General features: G+C 40.8%; 1 protein-coding gene across 1 annotated transcript in view; it reads right to left on the bottom strand.

Annotated features, from left to right (window-relative positions):
* The window catches only part of slc5a12 (solute carrier family 5 member 12), a 55,216-nt gene extending 40,229 nt beyond the window's left edge, over positions 1-14,987 (bottom strand). The window contains 4 exon segments of the mRNA XM_063063145.1: positions 3,181-3,248; positions 4,051-4,102; positions 4,197-4,262; positions 14,631-14,987. Of these exon segments, the coding sequence (XP_062919215.1) occupies positions 3,181-3,248; positions 4,051-4,102; positions 4,197-4,262; positions 14,631-14,987 (543 nt within the window).
* Between the last annotated feature and the right edge of the window lie 266 nt (positions 14,988-15,253).

Consider the following 15,253-nt stretch of genomic DNA (forward strand, 5'->3'; position numbering starts at 1 on the left):
CCTGCCAAAAAGAAAATATTCATGTTTTCCTGCATGGTATATCATTTAACAGATCTTTGCTCAGGGACTTACTCTAGCTATATCCCCGCCTATTCTCCTTTAGTCCTCCTCACAAATTACTTTCCTACCTGCTTTTATGTTAACAGCAAATATAACAACCAAACCTAGGTGCATTAAACATTTTTCCCCTTATTTTCCTTCTAAATCTCTTCATTGATATCTTAAACCCACGCCCTATGTTACACATACCTCTGCATTGGAGAAAAGTCTTACTACTGTCTACCTTTTTTATGCCCCACATTAATGCCTAAGGATCCTTCTTGTCAACTTCTGCTCCAAGGGAAAGAAACACAGCTCATCCAGTTTTTCCTTATGACTAAGACATTCCATCTCAGAGAACATCCAGGTGAATCTTCCCTTCGGGGTTGACTTTGCCTGATCTTTATGAACTTTATCAACAATGTAGCCTGAAGTAGCTGCCATCAATATAGACAGAAGTGACTTCTAACATTTTCCTGATGAAACTGCCTATAGTTTCTTTGCATTCTGTCTTCCTCCCCTTTTTGAATATAGAGTTGCAATTGTTATTTTTTGTTATTGTTATCAAGTGGAATTTTTCCCAGATCTTGTAAAATATCTATTATATCACTATCAAGTATTTTGATAATCACTTCTTTAAAGTGCTTATATTTCTGGGGACATTCTGAAGATTGCATCTGCAGTACTTAAAAATACAAAAGATTCTACAGATGTTGGAAATCCAAAGCATCACACACAAGATGCTAGAGGAACTGCTGACCTGCTTAGTTCCTCCAGCAATCTGCAGCTCTTAATTGTTTTTCCCAGGTTTCCTATCCATTCCTAGCCTGCTTGAATGGGGATAGAGGGGCTGGAGAAATCCTGTATTAGGAAAAACGCTGCCGATCTAATCTGAATGAGTTATGAGGGACAGAAGATGGTACCTAGTATGGGGAGGGGATCATAAATCAGGGATCTTTAATCAATGTACTTTGTGGATTGGACTCTACAGTTCATGTTATATGTGTTTCTGAGTTTTGGTTACTCCCTTTTTATTGCTATTTTATGCAATTTTGATTGGGGCGATCTGGCTCTGCGGCCTACAGTCAACAAACAACACAGGACTAAATTCAACTGAACTAAACTGAACAGTACTAGACTGTTTCAAAGTGGTTTGATGCTTTATGTTCTGTGTTTTCACTTATTTCTTTTTTTGCCACTTGCGCGATTTGTCTTTTTTTTGCACATTGGATGTTTGCTGTTTTCTTGAACATGTTCTCTTTGTTTCATCATTAACTGTGAAAAGACTAATTTCAGGGCTGTATACTGCATATACACTTCAATAATAAATGTACTTTGATTCCTTTAATCTTTGATAAAGTTGCAGCAGCTTGAGGAAGCAGTCCTGCTTCTCCTGTTCTTTAAGCAGTGATATCAAGGCGCTTATCCCCATCACCTAAAACTTTCATCAGTCGTGGTTCCTGAAAGCTGACCAACTATGATTCAAGGCAGAATCAATGTTGAACTAAAGTCTGAAAGAATTATTTAATGATTAAATGTTCATCGCGCTTCTCATGAAGAGATTGGACACTCATTTTTGTCCTATTCTCATAAAAAGGAGGGGAGGAGAAGATGGCAGTGCGCGTGGCCACTCTGAATTTGTTAAATAGGGGCCATGCACAATCCTGATTTGATGGAGACAGACATGAGAAGCACGGAGGAACATCTGGAGAGACTTCTGAAATGCCTGCTTTGCTGCCGCTGCTACTGTGTGATCGAGAATCTCCGGAGGGGAAGGCCCCAAATCCTCGGCTTTGCCTATTGCCTGTTGCCGGGGCCGGGGTCGAAGCGCTCGGCAGAGATGGTGCTCGGTGCTCGGTGTCGGAGGGCTGGTCGGAGGCTCGAAGTTTTCGGATGGACTCAGAGTTGGACTGTGGTCGGGTGCTTCTAGGATGCTGCATCGGCAAGTTTGCAGCGCTGGAAGCCCATGGTAGGGAGAGTTTCTCCCTTCAACCATCTGCATGAGATAATGGGACGTTCGAGAGACTTTGAGATTTTTTTTTACCGTGCCCATGGTCTGTTCTTCATCAAATTACGGTATTGCTTTGCACTGTTGTAACTATATGTTATAATTATGTGGTTTTTGTCAGTTTTTTTTTAGTCTTGGTTTGTCTTGTGTTTCTGTGATATCATTCTGGAGGAACAGATTGTATCATTTCTTAATGCATGCATTACTAAATGACAATAAAAGAGGACTGCGTGTCCTCATAATCTAATCTAATCTAAACAGGAAGGAACGTTAGTGGGGTGAGATTTACTCTAATGTGGGTTAGGTTTCTATTTCGATTTATAGACTTATAAACTGTTCTGTGGTTTTTGGAGTTAACTTTAATACAATCCCAACTGTAGCAAACTGACAAGGTTACAATGGTTCACCATTTTATATGCTGACACAATACATTATGTCTAATGAGGTTTGGGAAAGCACTCCAACAGTCCATCACAAACAGTAGCATGTCATAAAGACCATACTGCTGAAAGGCTGCTTAAACCACTTTGAGCCTAGATTGAGAGTCAATCAGGTGCTGGTCATCTGCACTCTGCAGGCGTCCAAGAAAACGGAGCTTGAGGGGATGCAGGAGAGCCGGGGTGGGGGGAGGTGGCAGAGATGGAGAGAAAGTGACACGGGGACACAGAAAACAACTATATTGTGGAGACTGCAGAGTTGTTCCAGTTCTTTCTGAACCCATGGAGGAAATGTTTTGACTCAGTGGAGGGTGTGGACTTTGTGTTTCCCTCTGGCTGTGAATTTAAGGTAACTCCAAATCTTACACGGCCCTTCTATGTTTGGGTAGACATATCATCCACTCAGAGAACCCCAGTGTTTATTTCCAGAAATGGTAATAGCTTCTTACTGTAATTGCCTGTCTGCCTAATTAAAGTTGTCCCCTATTTAGGAATATTGATAGAAGAGCACCAGATTCAGCACAAAGTAACAATTTTATAACGAATGGCCCAAAATGCAGCATTTTTCCCTATAAGATCAAATCAGCAAAATAATATTTATTGTAACTCAAGTTCCACAGAATAGCTGAGGAAATGCTGCAAAAGCATCTTGACCACTATTTTTGATATGGATAATTTTTAAGCATTCATACATACCAGGGTGCAATAGAAGGTGCAAATAATTCCTGTTGCAAATACTGATCCCCACAGATTAAGACCAGTCACTATAAAATGAGAACACATATACTTAAAATGCAATATTAGGAAGTAAATAAGGAGTATAAAGAAACTAATATAGAATGTATTTAACACTGGATGTTACATTTGGCCAGTGAATGTCTACTAAACATGGAACAAAAAGTAGGCTAATAGAATAGTGTATAAAACAAAATTAAGAAATAATTTATATAATGTTCACATTCAGAGTATTTAAACTGCAAAAAGGGACCACAATAAAGATAGCAAGTAGGAAGAATCAAGAACACAGAGCCATTCATAAACATTAACACTACTGTCCTGGAAGTCTACGTAACAGGAAAGCTCGTGGTATAGGAGGTAACATTAGCATGGATATAAGACTGGTTGGCTATCAGTAAACGGAGGTTAGGTATAAATGGAATTATTTTTCTGGTGGGCAAAATGTAACAAGTATTGTGCTACTGGATTTGGTGCGAGGACCTCAGTTGTTTACAGCTTGTATAAAGACTTGAATGAAGTCATCTAGAGTGTACTTGCCAAATTTGCTGATGGTAATTTGCTAATGTCAAGCTACAAAGAGCATTGTTCTTGAACAGAATAGCAAAATGCATTAAAAGAGACAATATTATTCGTAACAACTCTCCATATCAAATAAGGTAACATCATTCACCTGATATCTCCAGATTAATCTTTACAAAATTCATTTGACCCAAAATGCAATACCCCTTTTACTGTCCGATGTGCAGGTGACCGATTTCACATTAGTAAGAGCTTCACTGTAATTAAATGTCTTGTAATGTTCAATAATTACCATGTTGTGATGCTTACCTTGATTCAGTGCCAAAGCTGGTGCATAGACCACAATCCCTGTATAGAGAATCTGAAAATTATGTTAAAGGCATAAATTACTTTAAATATAAATATGGACTTAAATATAAATATGACTAAAAATTAAACTTTAATAATTGTCTTACAGTTTGCAGAATGTATATAATTGTAGCAGCAACGCGAACCGCTCTATTAAATCTCAGCTCCAAGTACTGAAGAAAAGAAAGAAAAGATAAAATTTATGAATAAAGAGTTTGTAATCATGAAGCACCATATGTGTTTTCAGATATCCTAGAGTTCTTTACTGTAAATCGATAAATATTAAAATGCAGTCGCTGTTCTTTTCTGGGTGAACGTGACATAGTCATCAATTTTCACATTTATTTATTTAGAGAGACAGTGCAGAACAGGCCCAATGAACCACCACCCCACCCTCCCCCAACAACCCACCTCAGTATTAAAACCTCACCTAACCACAGGAGAATTTAATTACTGGATGTATTCAAGGCAGAGAATGATGGGTATTTGGATGTTAAGAAAACCAAGGAATATTGAAATAACACAGAAAACCAGAGCTAATAAGATGGTCAGAGCAAGCATGAGAGTATGAATGGCCTACTCTTTCTTCTATTTTTAACATTGTTATTACATTGAAGATGATCTAGTGATTGGAAAACTGCCTCATCAATAGAGACTGGAGTAATACTATCCAGATACGACCAATTCAGTCTTATTATTTATTTAGAAATTCAGCATTTAACAGGCCCTTCCAGCCCAACAACCTACCTATTTAACACTAACCTAATCACAGGACAATTCACACTGACAAGTTAACTGACTTACTGGTACATCTTTGGACTGTGGGAGGAAACTGGAGCACTTGGAGGAAACCCACGGGGTCAGAACTCCAAGCTCTGACATCCCGAGCTGCAATAGCATCATGCTAACTGCTACGCTACCGTGAGCTGTGAAGGATAGTGCGAGAAATTATCCCAATACCGTGAGAAGAGTTTGAATTATCTACTTAAGGTGTTACTTGCTGAGGCTGATATTTTGAAACTACATATGATCTGAATTAGAAAACTGGAAGAGTGGGCAAACCTACCTAAAACTGTCATTTTTTTTATTCCATGTGTAAAGGTTGAATGAGGAAGGAGTTTTGCAGAAATAAGTTCCTTTGAAATGGGTGCAGGAAGGAGAACTTGAAACCTTTATATTACAGGATCAGGTTTAGCCAGTATTCTGGAAGAAGTCCCTATGTTCTTATGGCTTTTTGAGATCATTTTAGCACAAAGTAATCAAAATGGTCATAGTTTCACTAAACCAGTGATTTGCATTGTGAAGGTCAGTTCAGGAAATGAATGGTTGAAAGGAAATAATTCAGGTGAAACATAATTTGAAGGGGTCTTAATCAATTTATCCAGTTTTCAAAAGTAGGCAGTATGTATAAAGTATATTGCTGTGTTATTTTCTCAGAAACTTCAATACAATATTCTGTAATAGATCAATTAAGTACAATATGCAAAATATTTGGCATGAATTTATCCATAGTCCTCTTCTTTGGAAGTTCTGAGGGATTGAGGTTTACCCATTTACATTTAGGTCTTGTAGATTCTGAGATGGCTAAGAGGCCAATGTACAAACCATTGAATCTTTTGCAGGTTAGGTAGGAGGTTTCTGATTGGGTCGGCGGGTGAGTCATTTATCAGCTGGTTTATTTCTCCTGTTGTTATGCAGGTCCTCTGTGCGCTCCCAACTCAAAATTCTCACGATCATCCTGAGTACTGCTTCTTGACTTTAGGTTATCATGGCTCACAGATTGTCAGGGGTCAACAGGGATCTCACCCTTCTTCAAGGAAGCTTTGACCCTATCCTTAAATCTTTGTCCCTGACCAGTGTGTGTCCTCCTCAGCAGAACTCAGAATAGATTGTTTACGGTGGTAATGGAAGTGAAAAAGGTAGTGAAAATAATCTGCTCTCAAACACACCTCTCCCATTTCACGCGCATCTGCTCTCACCCCATCCTCCCGCCACACCACTAGGAATAGGGTTCTCCTTGTCCTCACCTACCACCCCACCAGCCTCTGGGTCCAACATATTATTCTCTGTAACTTCCGCCACCTCCAACGGTATCCCACCACTAAGCACATCTTTCCCTCCCTCCCCTCTCTGCTTTCCGCAGGGATCGCTCCCTACATGACTCCCCTGTCCATTCGTGTCCCCCCCATCCCTTCCCATCCATCTTCCTCCTGGCACTTATCCTTGTAAGCGGAACAAGTGTTACACATGCCCTTACACTTCCTCCCTCACTACCATTCAGGGCCCCAGACAGTCCTTCCAGGTGAGGCGACACTTCACCTGTGAGTCAGGTGGGGTGATATACTGCGTCCGGTGCTCCCGATGTGGCCTTCTATATATTGGCAAGACCTGACGCAGGCTAGGAGACTGTTTCGCTGAACACCTACTCTCTGTCCGCCAGAGAAAGCAGGATCTCCCAGTGGCCACACATTTTAATTCCACATCCCATTCCCATTCTGATATGTCTGTCCACGGCCTCCCCTACTGTCAAGATGAAGCCACACTCAGGTTGGAGGAACAACACCTTATATTCCATCTGGGTAGCCTCCAACCTGATGGCATGAACATTGACTTCTCTAACTTCCGTTAATGCCCCACCTCCCCTTTGTACCCCATTCGTTATTTATTTATTATATATATATATATTTTATTCTCTCTCTTTTTCTCCCTCTGTCCCTCTCACTATACTCCTTGCCCATCTTCTGGGAATCCCCCCTCCCCATTTCTTTCTCCCTAGGCCTCCCGTCCCAAGATCCTCTCATATCCCTTTTGCCAATCAACTTTCCAGCTCTTAGCTTCATCCCTCCCCCTCCTGTCTTCTCCTATCATTTTGGATCTCCCCCTCCCCCTCCCCACTTTCAAATCTCTTACTAGCTCTTCTTCAGTTCATCCTGACGAAGAGTCTCGGCCCGAAACATCGACTGTATCTCTTCCTAGAGATGCTGCCTGGCCTGCTGCGTCCACCAGCAACTTTTATGTGTGTTGCTTGAAATTCCAGCATCTGCAGGTTTCCTCGTGTTTGCGTGAAAATAATCTTCCTTGTTTTATGAAATTGACAGATGAACAACTTTATTATATATAACATATTTTTAAAAATTTTCATTTTGAGAGACAGCATTGTAGCAGGCCCTTTTAGTCTAACAAGCCATACCATCCAATTGCACCCATGTGACCAACTAACCTACTAATCCAAACGTGTTTGGAATGTGGGAGAAAACCAGAGTGCTCAGAGGAAACCCATGCAATCATGGGGAGAACGTACAGACAGTGGCAGGAACTGAACTTCGATCATTGGCACTGTAAAAGTGTTACACTGACAGCTACACTGCCATGCTACCCACATCACACACTGTACATAGAAAGCTGCTCTGAACTCATTCTGTGTAAAGTACCTTTCAAATCTGATGTTTAATTACTTGTGATTGAAGAAGTTATAATTTCTGATCAGTAAATTATCTGAACCCAAAAACTCATTATACTTATGTGTATTATTAAATCCCTTAAATGGCGAATATTTCAAAATATTAGTAAATTGAATATTTAGAGAAACTGTATATTTAAAGTAAATTTTGTATCCAAATTTATTCAAGTCCAAGTGAAGATTTGAATAGTAATACGAATTTGGATCTGAAATATGATATTATCAAACATGAAGCATGAATTTAAAATGATGTTAGTGTTTTGTGGAGGCATGGTAGCATAGTGGTTATCACAACACTTCACAGCGACACTGTTCAATTCCCGCTGCTGTCTGTAAGGAGTTTGTACATTCTCTCCATGACTGCAACCATAGGATGGAGAGTCTCACGTCACTGGTACAGAAGCTACTGGAGAAAATTCTTAGAGATAGGATATATGGGTATTTATAAAACCATGGTCTAATTAGGGAGAACCAGTATGGCTTTGTGCAGCGCAAGTCGTGTCCAACTAACTTGATTAAGTCTTTCTGAGAGACGACAAAGGTGATTGATGAACATAGAGCTATGGATATTGTTTACATAGGTTTTAGTAAGGCACGTGACAAAGATACCCAACACTATCTCCCCCTTTACTTTGAAATACTGATGTAAAGTACTCATGATAAGTCTTTGGCAAATAGGTATAAAGAGAATCCCAAGGCATTGTAGACATGCATCAAGAGCAAGATGATAATTAGGGAGAGGATAGATGCACTCAAAGGTAAATGGGGGCAGTGACCATTTGCTTTGATGCAGAGTATGTGGGGGAAGTCCTTAATGAGAACGTTACATCAGTATTTATCAAGGACAAGGATGTGGAGGATAGGGAGATCAAGGTTGAGCGTGTTAATATACTAAAGCATTTCAAAGTAAAGGGGGAGATAGTGTTGGGTCTCTTAAAGAACATTAAGGTGGATAGATTCCCAGGGCCTGATGGGATATACCCCAGGTTATTGAGAGAGGCAAGAGAAGAGATTACTGGGACCTCGACCAATACCTTCATGCCATCTCTAGCCACAGGCAAAGTCCTGGTGGACTGTTGAGAAGCTAATGTTGTTCCTTTATTCAAGAAGGGAATCGGAAAATTCTTTGAACTATAGGATGGAGAGTCTCACGTCACTGGTACAGAAACTACCGGAGAAAATTCTTAGAGATAGGATTTATGGGTATTTATAAAACCATGGTCTAATTAGGGAGAACCAGCATGGCTTTGTGTAGCGCAAGTCGTGTCCAACTAACTTGATTAAGTATTTCTGAGAGACAACAAAGGTGATTGATGAACATAGAGCTATGGATGTTGTTTACATAGGTTTTAGTAAGGCGCGTGACAAAGTCCTTTGTGAGAGGCTCATCCAGGAGATTAAGGTGGTGTTGTGGATAGACTGGCAAATAATACAGTGGGATATAGATCAGTTACAGATATGGGTGAAGAAATGGCAGATGGATTTAACCCTTCCAAATGTGAAGTGTTGCCTGCAGGTAGGCCAATGTGAAGAGACAGCACACTGTTAAGGGCAGGACCCTTAACAATGTTGATGAGCAAAGAGATTTTGGGGTCCAAGTTCATAGCTCCCTGAAAGTGGCTGCATGGCTGCACAGATTGATGGGGTGATTAAGAAGGCATATGGCATGCTTGCCTTTATTGGTTAAGGATTTGAGTTCAAAAATCATGACGTTATGTTGTGGTTTTATAAAACTCTAGTTAGGCTGCTTCTGGGTATGGTTCTGGTTACCCAATTATAGGAAAGTTGAAGCTTTGAAAAGGGTGTAGAAGGGGTTTACTCAGATGCTGCCTGGATTAGGGTGCATGTGCTATAATGAGAGGTTGGACAAACTTGGGTTGTTTTCTGTAGATGGCAGAGGCTGAGGGGAAATCTGCTAGTGGTTTAAGGGATTATGAGAGGCATTGATAGAGTATCTTTCCCCCAGCATTGAAATGTTCAATACCAGAGGACATGTGTCACGTACCCCGTGACGGGTTAAAGAACCAGCAGAAATGGAAAGCACTTTGGAGTCCGGTATTGCTATTAACTAATGGTATTTATTAGTAACTACGCAATACGGTAATATAAATGCAGATAAATCAAACAGGTTGGCAATGATTATATATAAGTAAGTGTGGAATATGTATGAAAACCAAGCTTCTTCAAGTCTAGGGGTAAATAGATACAATCTTACGATGATGAGTAAAGTTCAGTTCAGTTTGTGGTATTGAGTTGAGTAGTGATGGAGAGAGAGAGAGATTTGAGCCTTCAGGTGAGCTGACACCGTCGATCTTCCCGTTGTCCTCCAAAACCCTTTAAAAGTCACTGACTGTGACCACAACAAAGGGGACTGTTCTTCTGTGGTGGAGCTATCAACCCAGGCGAGGGTTGGACACATGAACAACTCCCCACCAGTCACTTCCTTTTCATACTGCAAGAGCTACTGATCGATCCTCCAAAAGCCCACTTTTTCTGTGGACTCAACATAGCTCATTCAGTGTCCAAAATCATGTCTCTCTGGTCTATCATCTGACCTTCTATTTATCTCACCATACTGAGTACCAACTGTCTCTCAAATAACTCCTCCCTTCTCTGTCTGTGTAAGAATGTACAAACAGGCAATGTCCTTGGAGTAAGTATAAACAACCTGTGAGCAGTCTTCATCTCTCTCTCTCTTTTAAACAAAGTGTTTGTATTAAATACCTCTCTCTCTCTCTTTTCAAAAGCACAGTTCATGGGGGTAATCGAGCACAGTTTATAGAGGTAAGTCAGGACCCCGTCACACATATATTTGAGGTGAGGAGGGTAATTTCAAAGGAGACGCGAGGGCAAGTTTTTTTACACGGAGTGCAGTGGGTGCCTGGAATGTGCTATTTTGGGTGGTGGTAGAGGTAGATACATTAAGGACATTTAAGAGATGTTTAGCAATTAAATTTAGCAGTTAACCAATTTCCCCCGGGATTAATAAAGTATGACTATGACTATGACTAGATAGGCACATGTAAATGAAGGAAAACAGAATGATGTAAGTGTAGGTGTAAGGGATAAGTTTTGTTGGTAATTTGATTACTAATTGAATTGGTTTGGCACAACACTGTGGGCTGAAGGGCCTGTTCTTTGTTCTATGCTTGGTAATCAATGCCGCTCTCTCTGTTACTATGCTGCATTACTCTTTCTGTCTCTGGCTGTCTTTAATGGCATCTCAACTGTGAGATACCAGACAACCTTGACTTGATACGCAACACCATCAGGAAGCTTTTCTATATAAATCATAGATCTTTGTGAGGAACTTATAACAAGGTCAGCAGAATGTACTGTCATTTCGCCACAACAGCTGTTTCCTTTCAAATCTGACAAGGAAATTGATGGAGCCAGCCAAGCAAGAGAAAGTTGGAGGCACATCACTCAATGGTAGGGTGAGGGTGAGGGCAATGGAAACATGGAGTTAGATAAGGGTTAAGGTGAGAGGACGGCATGGTGGTGTGGCAGTTAGTGCAATGCCAATACAGTGCCTGCAACCGAGGCTCTATTACCGCCTCTGTCTGAAAGGAGATCGTATGTTCTCCCTGTGACCATGTGGGTTTCCTCCGGGTGCTTTGATTTCCTCCCACATTCCAAGGGCATACAGGTTAGCAGATTAGTTGGTTACATGGGTGTGATTGTGAAATGTAGGTTTATTGTGCCAAAAGGAATCTCTAAATCAAAAATTAAACAATTAATTTTCTATGGATTCTATTGGAAAGAGCATGGAGGGCTATGGTCTGGGTGCAGGTCGATGGCGTTAGGCAGTTTAAATGGTTCAGCCTGAACTAGATGGGCTGAAGGACCTGCATCTGTGCTGTATTTTTCTATAACTTCAAAGAGGGATTTGAAGGCATCTGAGCAGAAGGATGAAAATCAGAAATCAAGTAGAATGAACATAAAATGCCAGTACAAATCAGAAGTCCCTGGATGTTGGATGAATAGAATCATGAGTGATGAGAAAGAAGTAGCAGAGATTTGGAACAGTTGAAGACTACAGCGCAGGGGTCCCCAACCTTTTTTGCACTGCAGACCGGTATAATATTGCAATACAATATTCCTGTGGATCGGCAGACAGGTCGACCCGGGCGGTGGGGGGGGGGGGGGTAGGGTTGCCGAGGGACAAGAGTAGCAGTCAAATATGTTGGGTTTACCCCGGGAAAGACTACAATGACCATGAGATGCGCGGGCACCAGTGCGCATGCGCGTACATGTAACATGCCGAATTTTCTCTACAAATCGTTTTTGGCGATTCTGTCGGGGGGGTGGGGGGTGTTAATCACGACCGGAATATAGGTGATAAATTGCTACGACACTCAATTTCATTTCTAAAAGGGTTTATCTAATGAATTTAATATTAAACACACAGCGTATATTTTCCTCGCATGAATATAGTGATAAGTCAATTATCGGGGAGGACAGGGGAGCTTGAAGTAAGTGTTGAACAAACTTCCATTAGAAGTGGTAGAGGCAGGTTCGATATTATCATTTAACAAAAAATTGGATAGATATATGGACAGGAAAGGAATGGAGGGTTATGGGCTGAGTGCAGGTCGGTGGGACTAGGTGAGAGTAGCGTTTGGCACGGACTAGAAGGGCAGAGATGGCCTGTTTCCGTGCTGTAATTGTCCTATGGTTATATAAGTAAGTCAATAGCATCGTAATATTTTAAGTAACGTTTGGATATTAAACACACAGCACATATTTTCCCCGTATGAACATATAAAATCATTGCAACACACCAATATCGCTGAATCAGTGGGAGCCCTGGGCTTGTTTCCCTGCAACAAGACGGTCCCATCGAGGGGTGATGGGAGACAGCAATACTCGAACGGGGTTCCTTATGTCTAGTCTATTCCGCAATTTGGTTTTCGTTGCATTCATTGCAGAGATAGGTTGGAAATGGAAGCAAAGTTTTCAGTGCTTTCGTGGCTATCTCAGGATATTGACTTTGATCCAGAATGCCGACAGAGATATTATGTCAAACATACTTTTCAGCCTGCCGTCATTTGCAAGCTCGAGGAGTTGATCTCCTTCCCGTGCTGACATGGATGAGGCACGGGTAATGACCTCGCGTGCGTTCAAGCTCAACAGTGCGTGACAGGGAATGAGGAAAGGTGCAGCTGACTCATATCGCCAAATCATATCATTTCCTCATGGCCTGGTAGCACATGCTTTGCAGCCCGGTACCGGTCCGCGGCCCCGTGGTTGGGGACCACTGCTACAGAGAACAAGATCTAAGCCCAGAGACCATTGGAATTATCGTGCATATACGTAGCAGCCAGAGGTGTGAAAGTAGTTGACAAAGAAAGGATGTGTGAAGTTATAGGGCTGCAAAGAATTAGGAAAATATCATCTAATGCTTTGAGCTTGCTCCGCCATTCATCAACCTCAGAAGTTTCAACATATCCCTAGGTTTCCTTAACGTCCAGAAACTGTCAGTTTCTGTTCAGGAAAATCATTGTAATAGCATGGAATGTTGGTCAGAAACACTGCTTTCAGTAATTTTTACAGCTGAGATATGAAAGAACGAATTCCTGAAGTAAGTTCAGAGAAATAAATAAAAGATATTTGTTTATCATGAAACTAACTTTTCAGTTTCACTTCAGGTTAGAGAATCAATAATGTGAGTGAAAGAAAAGATTGTGAAGAAGTGTTATTTATAACAAGGCTGAAACCCATTGGCTGTTTGCATTAAAGCAACATTTCAGGAAATCAGTAAGCACCATCAAATGGCAAAACTACCATTTCCCCAATGTAAACAGCAGAATCACATTTGTTCACTTGCACTTTTCCAAATGGTGCAATATGAATGTTTCAGCATTAATCTTAATATCCTAAATTTGTCAGCACTATAAATACTTGGGCAGAAACTTAACTTGTATCTACTTCCCTGGAATCTGAGAGTGCCTTTGAAATGTCTGTTGACAATATGCACCATGGTATTCAGGTGAATAGACAAATTCTGGGGTTTGAAATATCCAAGTGTTGCAACAGTACCAATTCTGAATTTCAATTGCACACAGACTAAACAGATTTCACATAATTGTGCAGGTAATGAGAAGCCTAACCATCTGTTTTTTTTTTAGAAGTGGAACTTATTCAAGATTGTTATATAATAGTAGATTCCTGTAAGGTACCTTGAACCCATGGAGCAAGTAAAACCATAAGACCATAAGACATAGGAGAAATAGAATTAGATCATTTGGCTTACCAATTCTACTTCGCCATTCAATCATGGTGGATTTATTTTTCCCTCTAAATCCCATTCTCCTGCCTCTGCCCATAATCCTTGATACCCTTGCTAATCACGAAACTATCCACCTCCACTTTAAAAATACCCAAAGACTTGGCTTCTATAGTTGTCTATGGCAATGAATTCCACAGATTTATCACCCTCTGGCTAAAGAAATTCCTCATGTTTTCTAAAGGGATGTCATTTTATTCTGAGGTTATTCCTCTGTCTTAAATTCCCCTTATACCAGAAGCTTCCTCTCCACACCCACTCCATCCAGGCCTTTCAGTATTCAGCAGGTTTTAATGAAATTCCCCCCCCCCCCGCCCCCATCTCTCTTAAATCCAGGAAGTACAGGCCCAGAGTCATCGCGTGTTGCTCATCCAACAACCCTTTCATTCCTAGGATCATTTTCATAAACCCTTTCTGTAGCTTCTCCAACACAAGCCCAACCTTCTTTCGATATGGGGACAAAACTGCTCATGATACTTCAAAAATGGTCTGACCAATGCCTCAGCATTACATCATTGCTTTTATATTCTGGTCCTATTGAAATGAATGCTGACATTGAATTTACTTTTCTTTCTACTGACTCAGCTGCAAGCTCACCTTTAGGGATCCCTGCATTCGTACTCCCAAAGTCCCATAGCACCTTCAATTTCTAAATTCTCTCTCCAATCATAACTCAATCATTGCCTTTATTGCAAGAACTGTGTCTATTCAACTATATCTAATATTCTGAGACAAATATTTCGGGCTATCTGAGACAACAGAATGCTTAACAAATCTATATAATAACCTTACCTCATATGTGCTTGTGATTCCAGATCTGTAAAAGACTGGCAGGAAGAGTTCAGCTGTGAGGACAACAACAAGAAAGAAGGCAAAGCAGAAGAGGATGTAAGAAGCACCATAGCGATAAACTTCCGCAGGAACTCCCAGCACAGTGACTGCAGACATGAAGCTGGCAGTGAGCGAGAGAGCCACTGGGACACAAATCATCTGTTTCCCACCCATCAGAAAAGCTCGGGAGGTTGCACTTTTTCGTTCCTTGATTGCAAAGAAGACACCGATCGCTGAGGAAATAACAAGGAGCAATGCACAAACAACATAATCCCAAGACATAAAGGTTCCCACACGTGGATTTTCAAACTGAGTCATTTTTTTTTTAATTTTAAGAACTAAATCAGATAAATTGTATTGTTTTTTTTCAGAGATAAACCTTCACAGAGCAATAATCAACCTGACTCGTTCTTGGGTATTGCTTCCTTGCCCAGTGTCTGCTCTGAACGGTTCCCTTCCAGAAGGTGCCTTTCCAATGGTATGGACCAAAGGACACGAAATGATTTGCTGACATAGTAATAAATTTGCCAATGATCGACGACAGCAGATATGTACTTACAAAAGCAATGCAAGATTTACTAAAT

Source organism: Mobula hypostoma, chromosome 11, assembly GCF_963921235.1.
Source record: "Mobula hypostoma chromosome 11, sMobHyp1.1, whole genome shotgun sequence".
In the NCBI taxonomy this organism is placed as follows: Eukaryota; Metazoa; Chordata; class Chondrichthyes; order Myliobatiformes; family Myliobatidae; genus Mobula; species Mobula hypostoma.